Below are 14,528 nucleotides of genomic sequence, written 5' to 3' on the forward strand. Positions count from 1 at the left end.
TCCAGCACCTCTGCACCCGACAACTCCAGCATCCGGCGCTCCTACATCCAGCAACCCTAGCATCCAACACCCTTGCACCCGGCACCCCTCTATCCAGCACCCTTGCACCCAGCAACCCCAGCACTCCTGCACCCCAGCATCCCCTGCACTCAAGTGCCCCAGCACCACTGGACCCCTGCAGCATGCACTGTTATCCCTGTACCATGCGACATCCCCCACCCAGCACCCCATTGCCCCCAGCACCCTTGCACCCCTGCACCCCATTTCCCCTATACCCAGCACCCTATGCCCCCAGCACCCAGCATCAGTTCTGCACCAGCGCCTCTGCGCTCAGCACACCCACACCCCCTTCACCCTATGGCAGCAGTGCCCAGCACCCTGCTGTGGCTGGCACCGATCCCGCATGCTGGAGCAGCACCTCTGCAGCACCCAGCACAGCTCCTCCATCCTTCCTGCACCCTTACACATCTGCTCCCCTGGTCCCCAGCTCTCCGTGCATGAGGGGGACCTCAATGTCACAAGAGCTGAGGAGCAATTTTCCATGCACAGAATGAGGCACAACCCAAAGGCACCAAACTGTCTGTAAGACGTTTATATACCCTGCTGCAACACCACCCTATAGAGACCAGGCTGGGCCCTGCAGCCTCAAAACACCCTCATTTTCACCCAGCTAAGCTCTGCTGGGCTGCAAGGGGATACTGAACTGCTCCTGCACCTTAGGTACATGTGCAGGCTCTGCTTTCAATCTGTTTTGTGCTTCCACACTGATGCTGAGTGCCCAGGGCAGACCACAGCCCAGCTGTGCAATACTGACAGGGCTCAGTCACATCCAGGATGGATCTGAACCAGTCCTAAAGTGAGGGCTGACACACGGGGGGCACTTAACCTGCCAGAGGGGAGACTGAGATGAGCTCTTAGGCTGAAGCTCTTCCCTGTGAGGGTGCTGAGGCGGTGGAGGAGGTTGCTGGTGCTCCCGCAAGAGAGCAGGATGCTGAATGCACTGCTGGGGCTGCCTGAGGCAAATGTATGCATAGAAAACAGAAACTGAGCTGTGGCTGGGTGTGCCTCGCAGTGGGTATCTCAGAGCCCGTGACAACTGATGGTGGGAAAGAGTTTCCATCACATGCTGTAAGTCACTGGGAAGCTGCCTTTGGTTTTGGAGTCAGAACCCGTTTTGCTCTCAGAGATGCTGCAGCCTGCTAAAGACCCCCATGCTCGCAAAGGTAGGCCTAAGGAAGCAGGAGTATCATTGCTTTTGGTGATGAGTCCATTGTAACTCCTCTTTGTGCCAGCGAAAACCTCATCATCGCCCAATTCCTGTGGGTAATTCTGTCTGAAGATGGGGTTTCTCTAAAGAAAACCCAACAGATTCCAGCCCAGGGAATGGCCCACACCAGAGCAGGGCCTCCCTCCCAACACGCCTGTGGCATTCAAGTTGGTAGCAGAGATTGCCTCTTGATAGCACACGTTTTACTGCATGGTCTCCATGGACCGCTCCGGGACCTCTCCAGACAAGAGCATGTTTTACATTCCCAGCACGTTTCGATGTGGTTGCTCAACCAAGTTCCTTAAAGAACCTGAATCCCGGTCAACCTCCAGCCTGGGGACTCGTCACAAGGGTAGGAAATGCAGTAGCAGCCTGGGAAGCCCCAGGCCAAAATCAGAGTCATGTGGAGAAAGGTTTCGTGAACCCTGGGCAGGATCTGACCTCCTGGGGGTCTGCTGGCCAGGGCCCCCAGTACTGGAGCTCCCTACCTGCTTGTCTGGGCTGCATCCCCAGCAAGGCTCAGAAACACCATGGGAAGGAAAAACCTTGGGGGTCAATAGCACGCTTTTAAGGGAGAAGAATGAGGAACAGGAGCAGCCTTGACCCTGCTGAACCCCCTGGCCAAGATGTGGGGAGAGGCAGGATGTTTGGAGGGATTCCCCTCCTTTGCCTGCTGGCCACCCCGTGGTCTTTGTGGACAGGGTGAAGCAGCTTCCCAGGACTGACACAGCCCAGGCCGAACACTCTGCTTCCCCGAGTGAACCCCGGGATGGGGTTTTGCAATAATGCAGGCAATCGCTCAGCATAGCCCTGAGGAACGCTTGGGAAATCAATACAGAGAGGGTGGAGAGGTACTGAGATAGTGCAGTGGTAACGGCCTGATAGAAACGGAGATTGAAGGACAGCAAAACTGCTTAACTGATCATCACCTGCATCAGAGAGAGCTGATGGGGAGCAAGCCCCATCAGAATCAAGGGGGGGGAGCAACACCCCTGCCTGGCTGCCAGTCCCAAAGATGCTCCCGTGGGCTCCTTCAGAGACCCTCACACAGCTCTTGCTGCCCTAACATCTCTCCTCTTGAGAATAAACCACAAGGATGAGAGAAATGGTGCCTGTCCTGCTGGGCAGGGAGCTTAGGGAAAGGCTGGGCCTTGGTGCAGTTTGCAAGGCTCAGGTTCCCCTGCCTGATGGCGACGTGGGGAGGAGGATGCTGTGGGCAAGCTGAATGAAGCCGTGCTCAGTGGCACGAGGAAGGGTTGACCTGGCATTGGGCACGAGGAGGTGGGGAGATCGATGCGCCAGGGAGATCCAGATGCTGAATGGGGAAGGACATGAGTTCAGATGTGGGGTTTTTCCTTCTGCAGGACAGGGAGCGGGTCTGTTCCTGGTGATGGGCTGTGCTAGCAGAGGGGTTCTCGCTGTCCATCACTCTTCCATCCACTCCTTGCAGCAATCAGATGCTTAACACAGCTTTATTTTATAGTGCCCTGGCAAGTCCTCTATCCAGAGAGTCTGCAGACACATGGGAATGACTGATAGGGACTACCAGGGCTCAGCAATACATTATAATCACTGTAATACTGGATATTTTTGCACAGTGCTTGGTCTGCCACTGGGCTTGCTGCTTAAGGCCAGTGAGAACAGGGAGAAGCAGCTGCCTTTGGCTCAGGACCCATCCCTGGACAAGGCTCACTTGCACACTTGGGCAGCCACTCAAGTGCATCTCGGGTACCCACAGTGTGGTGGATTGGGGTCCATGCACACAGCCCTGACCTGGGGATGCTTGGGGCAAGCTCAGGCTCTCTCAGCAATAAGATTGACCCTTTTTTCCCTTCATCTCATTCACTGAGTGGGTCACGTCAGGGCTCGTGGGCACAGGCAGGTGCAGTGCAGGCAACCCCCAGCTCCTTGTCAGTCGTTGCCCCGGAGGGTGTGCAGCATCCCTCAGCTGAAGGCCAGGCTTTGATGTATTCTACAGACTAGTTCCATCTCTATGCTTTGTGCCAAAATGTTCCTCCCTCTTCTTCCTTCCCCCTCCCCATTGAATTTATCAGTGAAAAAAAACCACAAAACCCAAATATTTTGCTCCGATTTCAGCCCCAACAATTCAAACCCTCTTCCCTGTGTAACAGAAGGTGATCGGGTACGCATCGCTTGTGGAGTTGAAGATGCACGTAGGAACCTCCCCTACTTTAAGGCTGTTGAGAAGGTGTTGGCTGAAGGTGGAGAGGAAAGCAAGCCTTGTCATGAAAGCAACCAACTGCAGCCCTCTTGTACCACATCATCGAGGGGTGTCTTTAGTAAGAAGAGCATCGCAGCGCGTGTTTGGAGCAAGCCCAGCGCTGCCCACAGGTGATGCTCTGGTTATTTGCAGGGTGATTCTGCCAGCTCTGGGTCTCACGGGGAGAGCATCCCCATGGAGCTAAAAGGCAAACAGTGCTCCCAGTGCTCATCCGGCTTCAGCTCCTCTGCACTGCCTGGGGAGGCTCCCGTTGATCCTTTCGAAAGCCAAAGCCTTTTTCCGTAGGTGAAATCTGCCTTGAGCCAGCAGCAACGGGCACCTCAAGCACCCACGGAATCCCTCAGGTGAACCTGTCGAGCCTTGCTCGTCCCCAGGGTCACAGAGTCCCCACGGGTTTGCTCATCCTGAGGGATGCTCCTGCTGCTGCTCCGGTGGGAGCTAGCAGCATCCCGCCTCCAGCAGCTGGGAAGCGTAGAGAGCCAGTGTGTGATGGAGAAACTGGTACTGCTCGCTCGTCTGGATCATCCCGCCTCTGCAAGGGAAAGGCAGGTCCCACTGACACCTCCCAAAGCCCACAGCCCCATCCCTGGCTCCCTGCTTCCAGGGCACAAACATTCCTGCTTCACCCACCACATCCAGCTGCCTCTGGAACAGGCAGCAGAGCTGTCTGAAGAGCGTTCAGGCTCAGCAGCAGCGCCGGGCTGTGCACAGTGCAGATCAGCAACCGATTTGGCTCTGATTTTTACCAGTGAAAAGGGGCAAAGCGAGTGCTTCTGGATGCAGTGGCTGAGCTGAAAGGAGCAGACTTGGCTGCCAGGCTCAGAGCTCCTCTCCCTCATGTCCTCAGGTCCCCAGAGCTGCAACAGCCCCGATAGGAAAACCAGCCTGGCACTGGGGATTCGTTTGCTATTGACCCATCTGCATCCCTCAGCAACCCTTCTGGTTTCCATCAAAACCCATCCCCGTGCCCCCTGGTGATGTCCATCCCCACATCCCTCCTCCCAGACCGGGTACCCAGCAGGCCCCTGCTCCGAGCCCCCACCTGTCCATGCGGAGACGGCACACGATTCCCAGGATATCCACCTCCCCCTTGTCCTTCAGCTGCTGGCACCCGATCCTGGTTGCGATGAAGCAGCCTGTCCGCCCGATGCCTGCGCTGCGGGACACACAGAGCTGTGCTCAGCACCCACAGGATCCTTTGTCTGAGCTGAACATGCCCCTGGCTTGGTTTGCTGCCGTTGCAGGTTGAACAGCTCTGCTGTGGGGATGCTGCACCCTGGGACCCCTGCAGCACAGCGGGATCAGGTCCCCTCCTGCATTTGCAGACCGACCCCAAGGCGGGGGAGCACCCAGGGGCTTGGGTGAGGGGAGAGCTCTTACCTGCAGTGCACAACGATGGGTCCTGGGCTGGCTGCAGCCTGCAGAGTCTCCTCCACCTTGGACACCAAGTGCAGCAAGGGCTTGGCTGACCCAGGCGTCTGCTGGTCCGGCCAGGAAGGGAAGAGGATGTGTTTGACCTGGCGGCATTCACCTTCGAGCTTTCCCCGCATGGAAGAAAGAGAAATGAGGATGTGGGAGCAGCCCCCGGGCTGGGCCGGATGAAGTCCAGCCCAAGCCGGGCAGACCGCATCCATCTCTTTTCCTCTGAATCCCTCTTTGAGCCTCTGCCATTCACCCAGGAGAGACCTCCTTGGGCAGGCAGGAGCTCTGCAGCCCCCTCCTCTGCCTGGGGCTCCTAAGAGCCAGCTCTCAGAGCCGTGAGCCCTCTGCTCTGCTCCCACAGCGGTGCCCTCCTGCCAGAGAGCCTGGGGATGCTGCGGGCACTGCCAGACCCTGCTAGGCTCCCCCTCCGCCCCCGGGATGCAGCTCGAACCCACCTGGATGGAGAGATCCCGCACCACGTACTCCGCGCAGTCGCTCACCCCCTGCACACGGATGGTGAAGGGGCCGTAGGTGCCCTCCTTCTGGGGCCAGTAGTGGACACATTTCTGCAAGAACAGGGCAGGATTTGGGCCGTGTTGATGCCCGAGGCACCCAGCCTGCGGGGGGGACACCGGGATGCTCTGCCAGGCGGGGAGGGAGGGGACAGAGAGGGGGAACCCCCCGCCCCATGCAGGTGCTGCTTGGACAGAGCCAGGGTTCAGGGTGCTGCCAGCGCCCATCCCAGCCCGGATCCACTGCCTGGGAGCTCCCAGCCCAGAAGCAGAGCAGCTCAGGACTGGAGGGACGCTGCTGTCTGCTGCTTCCCCTCCCTCTCGCAGGGGTTGCCCTCTTTATCCTGTTATCCCGCTGGCAAAGCATGCCCAGGGCACGTGAGGAGGAGGGGGGCCAAGGCTGCAGCCCTGGGGTTCTCCACCTCCATGTGTGAGGGGAGAGAACCTGCTCAGACCCCCCCCCTTGGTCTTGCAGGACCCTCTGTTGTTGTCATCACCCCACAGCACCCCTGGCTTCTGGCTGGGGAGGGGCAGCGGTACCTCCTTGTGCTCCTGGAGCTCGGTTATCATGATGATGAGGGGCACCTCCTCCTGCCACACCATCTCCCAGAAGTCGCTCACGGTGTTCAGCATGGGTCCCTGCGTGGCAATGTACTCCCGGGGCCGTCCTGCATAGCCCTGCCAAGCACATGGTCCATTGGTGATGGTGCAGGGGGACCCTGATGTGTGGGGATCCTGTCTCCAAGCCGCTCCAGCCCTCATGGTGCTTTTCTTCCTCTACAGACTGGGCCACACAGGCCGTTTCCTGCCAAACCTGTCCTTGAAATGCTTTTATAGACCCTATCAGAAACTACCGCACGTCCTCTCCATCCTCCTGGTCCCACAATCCAGGAGCGAGCCCATGAAGCAAGCCCTGCGCACCCAAGCTCCTTGCAAGCATCCCCAGGTTGCTGGGGTGATGACACCCAGGGTGATGGACACCCTGGTGAGGCAGAAATGCAGGGAGCAGCATCCTCACTGCAGGCATTCCCCCAAGGACAAGCAGAGCCCATCCAGCCCTGCTCTGGCTGGGACCTGGGATAGTCCCAGCTGGGTCCCACCAGTCCTGTGGCCGCCAGCCCAGTGGTGGGCACAGCGTGTGCCCCAGCGTGGCACTGTGCACCGAAGGGACTGCAGCCTGGTGCCTCGTGATGCTGCGTGCGGCAGCACCCGGGGGACCACCGCTGTCCAAGCAGGCAGGACGCTCACCGTGATGTAGTTGGCATTTATGTAGCTGCTTTCCTCCTGCTTCCCTGCCCTCCGGAGGCAGACCCGGCTCTCAGGATCTGCAAGACGCAGAAGGCAGCACCTCAGGACCCTGACCCTGTCCATCCTCCAGCTCAGAGCTGTCTGCACCCTCTCTCAAGCCCCTTCTTGCCCCACTTCACCCTCACTGCCATGGCAGGGTGCAGCCAGCCATGCCCTGTACCGCAGCGGGATGTGGGGTAACTCAGCTGCTGGGCAATGACTCCCAGGGCCAAGCAGAGCCCAAAGGAGCCCTCCTGTAACGTTCTCAGCCTTTACACCCCCAGTGCCATGCCCTTGGCACATGGCAGGGACCATCCCTGGGAATACAACCCAGGGAGCAGCTCCCCACAACGCACGGTGCACCCCTGCTCTGCACAAGCACCCAGGGACGCACCACCACCACCACCACCTTTCCAATGGGAGGTAAAGGGATGCAGCAGCACTTACTGGGGAGGATGGTTTTGTATCTGTCCTTGGAGGCACGGCCAGGGATCTCCAGCTCCTCCGGACTCACAAAGTTGGGTGGGATTTTCTGCAAGGGGAGAGCACAATGAAGAGGAAACCCCATTGCTGCTGCTTGTGGGGGCAGAACTGGTCCCTTACAAACACAGGGCTAACCCAGGGACCGAACGGTGTCCCAGCTCCTGAGATGAGCCCTGTCCTTACCCCAGATGTGGGGGACACCCTAAAGAGAGCCTGGCTTGGGAGCTCAGCACAGGGGCACAAACAGGACTTGGGTGCACCAGGGAGTGGGCAGACAGGGAATGCCCAAGGCCCCCCTCACCTCTGTTTGCCCACATCCCCTTCCCGGGCCTCCCTTGGTGATGTCCCCCCTGCCAGCCCCATCGCTGCCAGCCTCTGCCGTGCCTCCTGTGAGGAAGGGGAGAGGAGGGGAGCATCGCACCGCAAACTCCTCCTGGAGCTGTGTCAGGCTCTGGGTGCGCTGCTGGAGCTCCTCTGTCCGCAGCACGTGGCTGGATGTCCTCAGGAACTGCAGGGTGATGTCCCGCGGCGTGCAGACGGGCTGGATGGGCTCCACGCTCCCCAGCAGGCTCATGTCCAGCATCAGCGACATGTTGGAGCCCCTCCTGTAGGGCAAAGGGGTCCCTGGCTGAGCCTCTGCACCACATCCTGCCACGCCATCAGTTAGAGTCACCCCACACTGAGCAAAAGCCAGGCAGAGAATAAGAGAGGATGAAGCCCAGAAAGCCAACCGTATCCTGGGCTGCATCAAAAGGAGCGTGACCAGCAGGTCATGGAGGTGATCCTGCCCCTCCACTCTGCTCTCTTGAGGCCTCACTTGCAGCAGTGTGCAGTTCTGGTGTCCTCAACATAAAAAGGACATGGAGCTGTTGGAACAAAGCCCGAGGAGGCCATGAGGATGAGCAGGGGCTGGAGCACCTCCTGTGTGGAGACAGGCTGAGAAAGTTGGGGCTGTTCAGCCTGGAGAAGAGAAGCTGCGTGGAGACCTCAGAGCAGCTTCCAGTGTCTGAAGGGGGCTGCAAGGATGCTGGGGAGGGGCTCTTCATCAGGGACTGCAGTGACAGGACAAGGGGTGATGGGTTCAAACTGAAACAGGGGAAGTTTAGATTGGATCTAAGGAAGAAGTTCTTTACTGTGAGGGTGCTGAGGCACCGGAATGGGTTGCCCAGGGAGGCTGTGAATGCTCCATCCCTGACGGTGTTCAAGGCCAGGTTGGACAGAGCCTTGGGTGAGATGGTTTAGTGTGAGGTGTCCCTGGCCATGGCAGGGGGTTGGAACTGGGTGAGCTTAAGGTCCATTCCAGCCCAAACCATTCTGTGATTCTATGATTCTATAAGAAAGGCAGAGAGCCTGGAAGATGCAGGAACCAGGAACAAGCTGGGGCATTTCACCCTTTGCTGGCATCTGCACAAGCTGGGGGGCAGCAGGGATGGGCTGGGGTAAGGAAGCCTGGGCAGGCCCAAGCTGTGGGGGTGAGCAGCACCTTGGGTCCCCGTGCTGAGCGGGCAGGCAGGGGTCAGGCTGCAGCCTCTCACCTCTCCTGCAGGCGCACATGCTTCTTGGCAGGGGGACTGGGCTTGTCCTTGTCCTTGTCCTTGTCCATGGCTGTCCCGGCCGCCCGCGCGGTCAGACTGCAGCTAGGACCTCTGGAACACACCAGGCAGGATTGTACCATGCTGCGGCAGCCACGAAGCCCTGGTCCTGAAGCGCAGGGAGCGGATGCACGGGGCCCTCAGCCGTCGGAGGGGAAGCGGCTGCAAAAGAAAAGGCAGATCTGAAGGATACCATGATGCTGGGGACCCCCCCCCCCCGACAGATGGTCCCTAAACTTGTCACCGGTCACCCCAAAACCAGGACCCCTGCATGCGGGAGGGTGGCACAGGGAGAGATCCCAGCGTGTTCACCCTCTGGGATGCTCACAGCACTGCAGACCGCAGGGGCACCCACTGGGCATGGCATCTGCTTCACCAAGTGGAGGACACCCAGGCCCCGTGCACTGGTTTTGGGGGGGGTCCAAGATGCTCTCCACGTCCATGGGATGCACACACTGCTTCCCACGTGCCTGCTGCTGCGGGCTGGTGGGGAGGAGGGAGAGCATGAGCACAGCAGCATTGGGAAGGTGAGATGAGGGGGGCTGAGACACCGCAAGGAGCCTGGCCAGCTCCTGCTGTTGGGAAACACGGGGTCAGGCCCCCTCGCCAGCCCCGTGGTTCTGACAAGGGAGGGATGACCCTGGGGCTGCCTCATCCATCCCTCAGGTTTCAGCAGCTGTCGAGGAAACTGCTTTATCTGGGTGGTTGAGCAAGAGGCGATGGGGCAGCGCTGCTGGGGGAGGGTGACCGGGCCCCACCAGCCCCAGGACAGAACCTTGTAAGGACATGGAGATGCAGGTGATGCTCTTGGGCAGAGCTCCTCATGGCGCCGGCAGCACCATGGGACCAGGAGGCTCCTTCCCAACCCCAGATTCCTTCATGAGGAGGAAACAGATCCATGGGGACACGGGATGCTGTGGCGTTGGAGCTCCTGCTTGTGAACCAGTGGGACCTCAGCTACCCCATCAGCTCAGGGAGGTCCTGCAGAGAGCTGGGACCCTGCTGTGGCTGTGCCATTTGAGAGCGCGGCTCAGAGAGGAGCTGTTCCCCATCACTCCCTGCTGCCCCACAGCACTTTTGGGGGCTGGCCAGGCTGCCGCTGCCGTGCACAGCATCCTCATGCCCCACACAGGGTGCCCTAGAGGCACTGTGCTGCTGCAGCATCCCCTGCCAGGCAGGGCAAGGGCGGCTGCTCCTTAGGAGAGCTGGGGAGATGCAACCGGAGGCAGCAGCAGCTCCAGCCCCAGCAGCCCCATCCCTCACCCACCAGCCAGGAAACCCCCGGGACATGACCCAGCCAAGAAGCCCCCCGCAGGCAGAAAGGCTCTGGAAGAGCCCCCAGCGCCAGCGCTGCAGGGAGAGCACCCCATCACCCATCACCCTGCCCAGCATCCCTGCCCTGCCCCGAGCTGCCCCACGGGGTCCCTTCTCCGGGCGCGCTGGGTGCTGCCTACCTGCTGCCCATGGCGGGGGCTCCCTCGCTCTCGGCCCGGGCCCACAGGCACCGCGTGCATCAGTGACAGCCAGGGTCTGAAAGGATTCAGGAAGCCGCTTATCAAAGGCGCTGCTGCTCTGCCGCTTCCTCCCCTCTTCCGCACACCCTCCCTGTCACCCACACGCGTACCGGCCACAGCACCGCGGCTCCATCTGCGCGGCCCCGGCCCTGCTCTGGGGACACCAGGCATCACTTGCCCCACAGGGAGCCAGGGTGGGTCAATCACAGAACCCCAGCCTGGTTTGGGTTGAAGGGACCTTAAAGCTCCTCCAGCTCCAACCCCTGCCACGGGCAGGGACCCCTTCCATAGAGCAGCTTGCTCCAAACCCCGTCCAACCTGGAGTCCCCCCATCCCTGTCTCCCTGGTATCCCCTTTACCCAGGTTCCACCATGGGGCAAGCCAGGGCTCGGTGCCTCTCACCCTCATTGCCTGGCATGCACGGTGTGGTCCTTGTGCCCCCCCACTGTCTGCCTGCCCCATTCCCGGGTAGGTGCCCTCCACTCCCCCTCTGCATCCAGCATCATCCTTGGGCATTTCAGGGGAACCTCAGCAGAGCAGGGAAGGGGATGTGTTTGGGGAGGCTGTGGCTCAGGTAGGACAGGCCTGCCCATGGGGCACTGCACATCCTTCCTGTGAGTGCCTGCTGCCGCAGCGCTGCCACTCTTCCTGTTGCTGCCCAGGCTCTGTGCAGGGACACTGCAGGCTTCCTTCCTCTCAGCTTCCTTCATCCCCCCCAGCCACCATGGGCCTCGCATCCCTTGGCTGCTCCACAGCTCATTGCAGCGACCAGAGCTGTCTCTGGGATTTGTGGTGCCAGCACTGCCCATCACTGAGCTGTCTGTGCACGCCTGGGGGTTTGCGAGGGGATGCGGAACATCATCACTGATGTTCCCTGTCAGTGCCCCTTTATACCCAAGAGCTGAGAAATCAGAGGGCCCAAACTCCAGAGCAAAGTGCTGGGCTTGGCCAGCAGCACAGCAGCTTTATCCTGGAGAGCAAACTCTCCTAACCCACCAGCATCTGTGTCTTATGGGCAGCTACCAGGGTGCCACAGCCTATGCACACCTGTACTGGACCATATCAGTGCCTGGACCATAGTGTACTCATTCCTGACTTGCCTGACTGCAGGAGGACCCGCACAGACCATGCATGGCCCAGAGACCGCCCACAAAAGCCTGGCAGCGCTTGGAGGTGCTGAGTGAACCCACACGTGCAGAGGGCATGTTCCTGTTTGCTCACTGGTGGCCACCCGTGCATGCTAAGGGCCTGCAGAGCACAGAGCTGTGCGCACTGCTCCTGGCCACCCCTGTGCCCCAGCTTGGAAAAGGATGCTGCCACCCTGCTCCTCTTGAAGGACACACGCTGGGCACGGGATGTGTTCTCTGCCCGTGGATACCTGTGCATGAGCATCACGAGTTGGGATGAAGGGACTGGAGAGGCCTGTGGCAGGTTTTGAAGGGGCTGTATAGCTGTGGTTGTATCTTCAGAAAGCCCAGCAGGACATGGGGACTCTATGGAGCTGGTGCTTCAGGGAGGGAGATCTGGATTTATCCCTGACTGATACTTGCTGGTTGGTCACTTGCATTTTACAACTCCACTTGCATGGGGTCATCTTGCACCCTGAGCATCCTCTGGCCCTACCTACCCTTACAGTCACTTCCCCTTGTGCAAAGAGCAGCTCCCAGCTTCAAATTCCTCCTCTCCCAGCCACCCTGCCTGATCCACACACCCCAGCACCTCTCCTCACCCTTTCCAAACAGCAGCGTTTCCCCAAGGTCACAGCAGCCCAGGCAGGCACCCAAGTAGCACCCAAACACAGATGCTGCCCCACAGTCTCAATCCCCTGAGGTTGCCTACCACACCATGGCCTCCCTCACCTTTAGGTCCAGCGCTCAGGAAGGGCTGGTCTTGCTGCTGCTGGGAGCTCAGGACATCGTGCAGGGTTTTGGAAACTGGCCCATTTCCTCTGCTGCCCGAGCATCGTTCATAGGCTTGAAGGTGAAGCAGCTGCCTGGGGATTAAGCAGACTCTGGTAAAAGTGCCTGCTCAGCTCCTGGAGGGCGTGAGGACCACGCAGGGAGCCCGAGCATCCCAAAGAGCCGCTGCGGGGATGCAGTTACCGCACGGTACCAGGGGGCTCCGCGGCGCCCCGCCGGCCTGGGGACAGGCAGGACCGGGGAGCCGAGCGAAGCACCTCTGCAGAGCGCTGTTCCCAGAGAACCACGTCTCGCTCCTCCAGCGCATTCCCAAGGACAGCCCCGGTCGGAAGCGCCTGGCACGCACAGGCTGTGCTGGCGGGGCTGCGGGAGCTCGGAGCCCGCAGAGCAGCGCTGGGCATCCGGCTGGGATGGAGCTGATCCCGGGCAGGGAGAGCCGGGAGCAGAGGGGAGAGGACGTGTGACCTTGCTCCCCATTGCCGGGGACGCTCCTGCCGCTGCCCGGCTCCGGCTGGGAGCAAGCCATAGCTGTTTCGTTTTCAATCCAGGCTCATCTCGCCAGCCCCTGCGCTCTCCTCAAGGGGAACCAAAAGGATGCTTTATCACCTGAATTTAACTCTTTATTGGGTTTTATTTTCCCTTCTTTGAATGAGTGCCGAGCAGAGCCACGTTTGGCTCCTGGGATCAGACATCCTCCCGCATCGCCTGCAAACAAGCCAAGCTTTCCTTCAACTTTGCAAACAGAAAGGCAGAGGCAAAGCAGGTGAACCAGCAGCCCCTCTGTGTGGGGCCAGCAACGAGGCAGAGGTGTTGGACTAATGAGAGGTGCATGGGCACAGGAGCAGCTCTGCTGGGAGAGGTGTTCTAGTGCGAAGGTGCTTGATATGACATGGAGGATTGCTCCTAAGCTGAGAGGTGAGGGTAGAGGGGAGATAAGCCTGCTTGTGGGGCCAGATCTCCAAGGTGCCGGAGGAGAAGCAGAGGCACAGCAGGAGCCATGGGATTACCTGGTCACCCAGGACTGCAGAGAGGAGACAGTTACAGCAGCATCTCACCCATCTGTGAGTCTTGGGCTTGTCCTGTGCTTCCCTGCCTGCCTCTGGGTGAGCGGTGCTGTTGGCGAGGCTGCCTGGGAAACACGCCGTGCCTCAGTTTCCCCTGGGGAGCTTGCTGTCTGCACGGCAGGAGGGCAGAAAACTGGCTTGCCCCAGGCCAACACACACACATACACACACACACACACGTGTGTCCTCTCAGGAGGCTCTATCCCACAGCATCTGCTTGACATCAGTGAGCTCTGTGTGCAGGAAGGAGGCTCCGAGGAGCAGGAACCCCCCAGCTCCTCCCCATCCCCAGAGCATTCAGGACAAGGCAGCTCCCTGTGAAACAGGCACCAAAAGGCCTGGAGACCCTGCAGACTCGTGCTGCTTGCACCCAGGCTCCCTTGGCACACTGCAGCCTGCGGCAGGAGGCTCCTTGGTACCCAGCGGCATGGCTCGAGCCCCCCTGCCTGCCCCAGCAAAGCTGGGTTGGGTTTGCTCTGCACACCCCTGGGCTGTGTTCTGGAGGGGTCACTGAGTGTGGTGGCAGCTCGGTGGGTGCAGGGCCCGTTATCAATAACAGGAAGCAAACTTGTCAGGACAGGCAGGAGGGAGGGAGATGCTCAGGAGGAAAGGAAGCGGTTAGCAAGCAGTCACTTCCATTTCTGCTGCGAGACAGCCTGTGCCCACGCGGCGCTGGGCCCAGGGGAAGTGGTGCTGGCTTTCTGTAGGCTTATCTGGTCTGGGATCAGCGGTGAGTGTTTTGTGAAGAGCACACAGATCCAATCCTAGCCGGTGATAGCAGCCAGAAAGAGCACAGTAACCCAGGGGTGGTTAAAAATAGCCCGCTCTCAGCCAACGTCCGGTGCAGAAATAGGTTCAACAAGTCAAACAGATGCTGAGTTTGTCCCTCCAGGGGCTAAGTTTCTTAACCTCTCTAAAAAACAGCCCATACGTGTGATGCTGACTGTGCCATCTGGCCCCAGCACAGGATGGACCTGTGGATGCAGCTACCCGGGCCAAAGGGCTTTGCTGCTGCACGGTGCGGGCCAGAGAGGATGAGCCAGCAAGCAGCTCCTGCATGGAGGCTTGGAGGTGGGGATGAGCTGGGGTTGTCTGAAACTAGTGGTACAGGGAGAGGCTACCCAAGAGCCTGGATCCTGCAGTTCCCAGCTGCTGGCATGGCACTGCTGCTGCTGGACAGGAGGCATCTCCATGCAGATACAGCTGTACTCAGAGCAGCTCCAGTG

At 59.8% G+C, this 14,528-nt stretch overlaps 1 protein-coding gene across 2 annotated transcripts; it reads right to left on the reverse strand.

Annotated features, from left to right (window-relative positions):
* Positions 1-3,368: 3,368 nt before the first annotated feature.
* PTPN7 (protein tyrosine phosphatase non-receptor type 7) lies at positions 3,369-12,557 on the reverse strand. 2 transcript variants are annotated; one of them, XM_061442773.1, is made up of 11 exons: positions 12,159-12,557; positions 10,260-10,335; positions 8,749-8,967; positions 7,635-7,818; positions 7,178-7,262; positions 6,692-6,768; positions 5,984-6,121; positions 5,387-5,497; positions 4,890-5,047; positions 4,552-4,660; positions 3,369-4,041 (listed from the first exon to the last, which is right to left on the reverse strand). In XM_061442773.1, the coding sequence occupies exons 3-11, from the start codon at positions 8,886-8,888 to the stop codon at positions 3,886-3,888; spliced, it is 1,158 nt and encodes a 385-aa protein (XP_061298757.1). In that variant the 5' UTR covers positions 8,889-8,967; positions 10,260-10,335; positions 12,159-12,557; the 3' UTR covers positions 3,369-3,885. The 2 variants fall into 2 exon arrangements, with proteins under 2 accessions (XP_061298757.1, XP_061298759.1); XM_061442775.1 differs by having other exon boundaries at positions 4,552-4,665.
* Positions 12,558-14,528: the final 1,971 nt, after the last annotated feature.

The sequence above is a fragment of the Pezoporus flaviventris genome, unplaced genomic scaffold (assembly GCF_033815535.1).
Source record: "Pezoporus flaviventris isolate CSIRO_AGI_PZ_B2104156 unplaced genomic scaffold, CSIRO_AGI_Pfla_v1 ptg000253l, whole genome shotgun sequence".
In the NCBI taxonomy this organism is placed as follows: domain Eukaryota; kingdom Metazoa; phylum Chordata; class Aves; order Psittaciformes; family Psittacidae; genus Pezoporus; species Pezoporus flaviventris.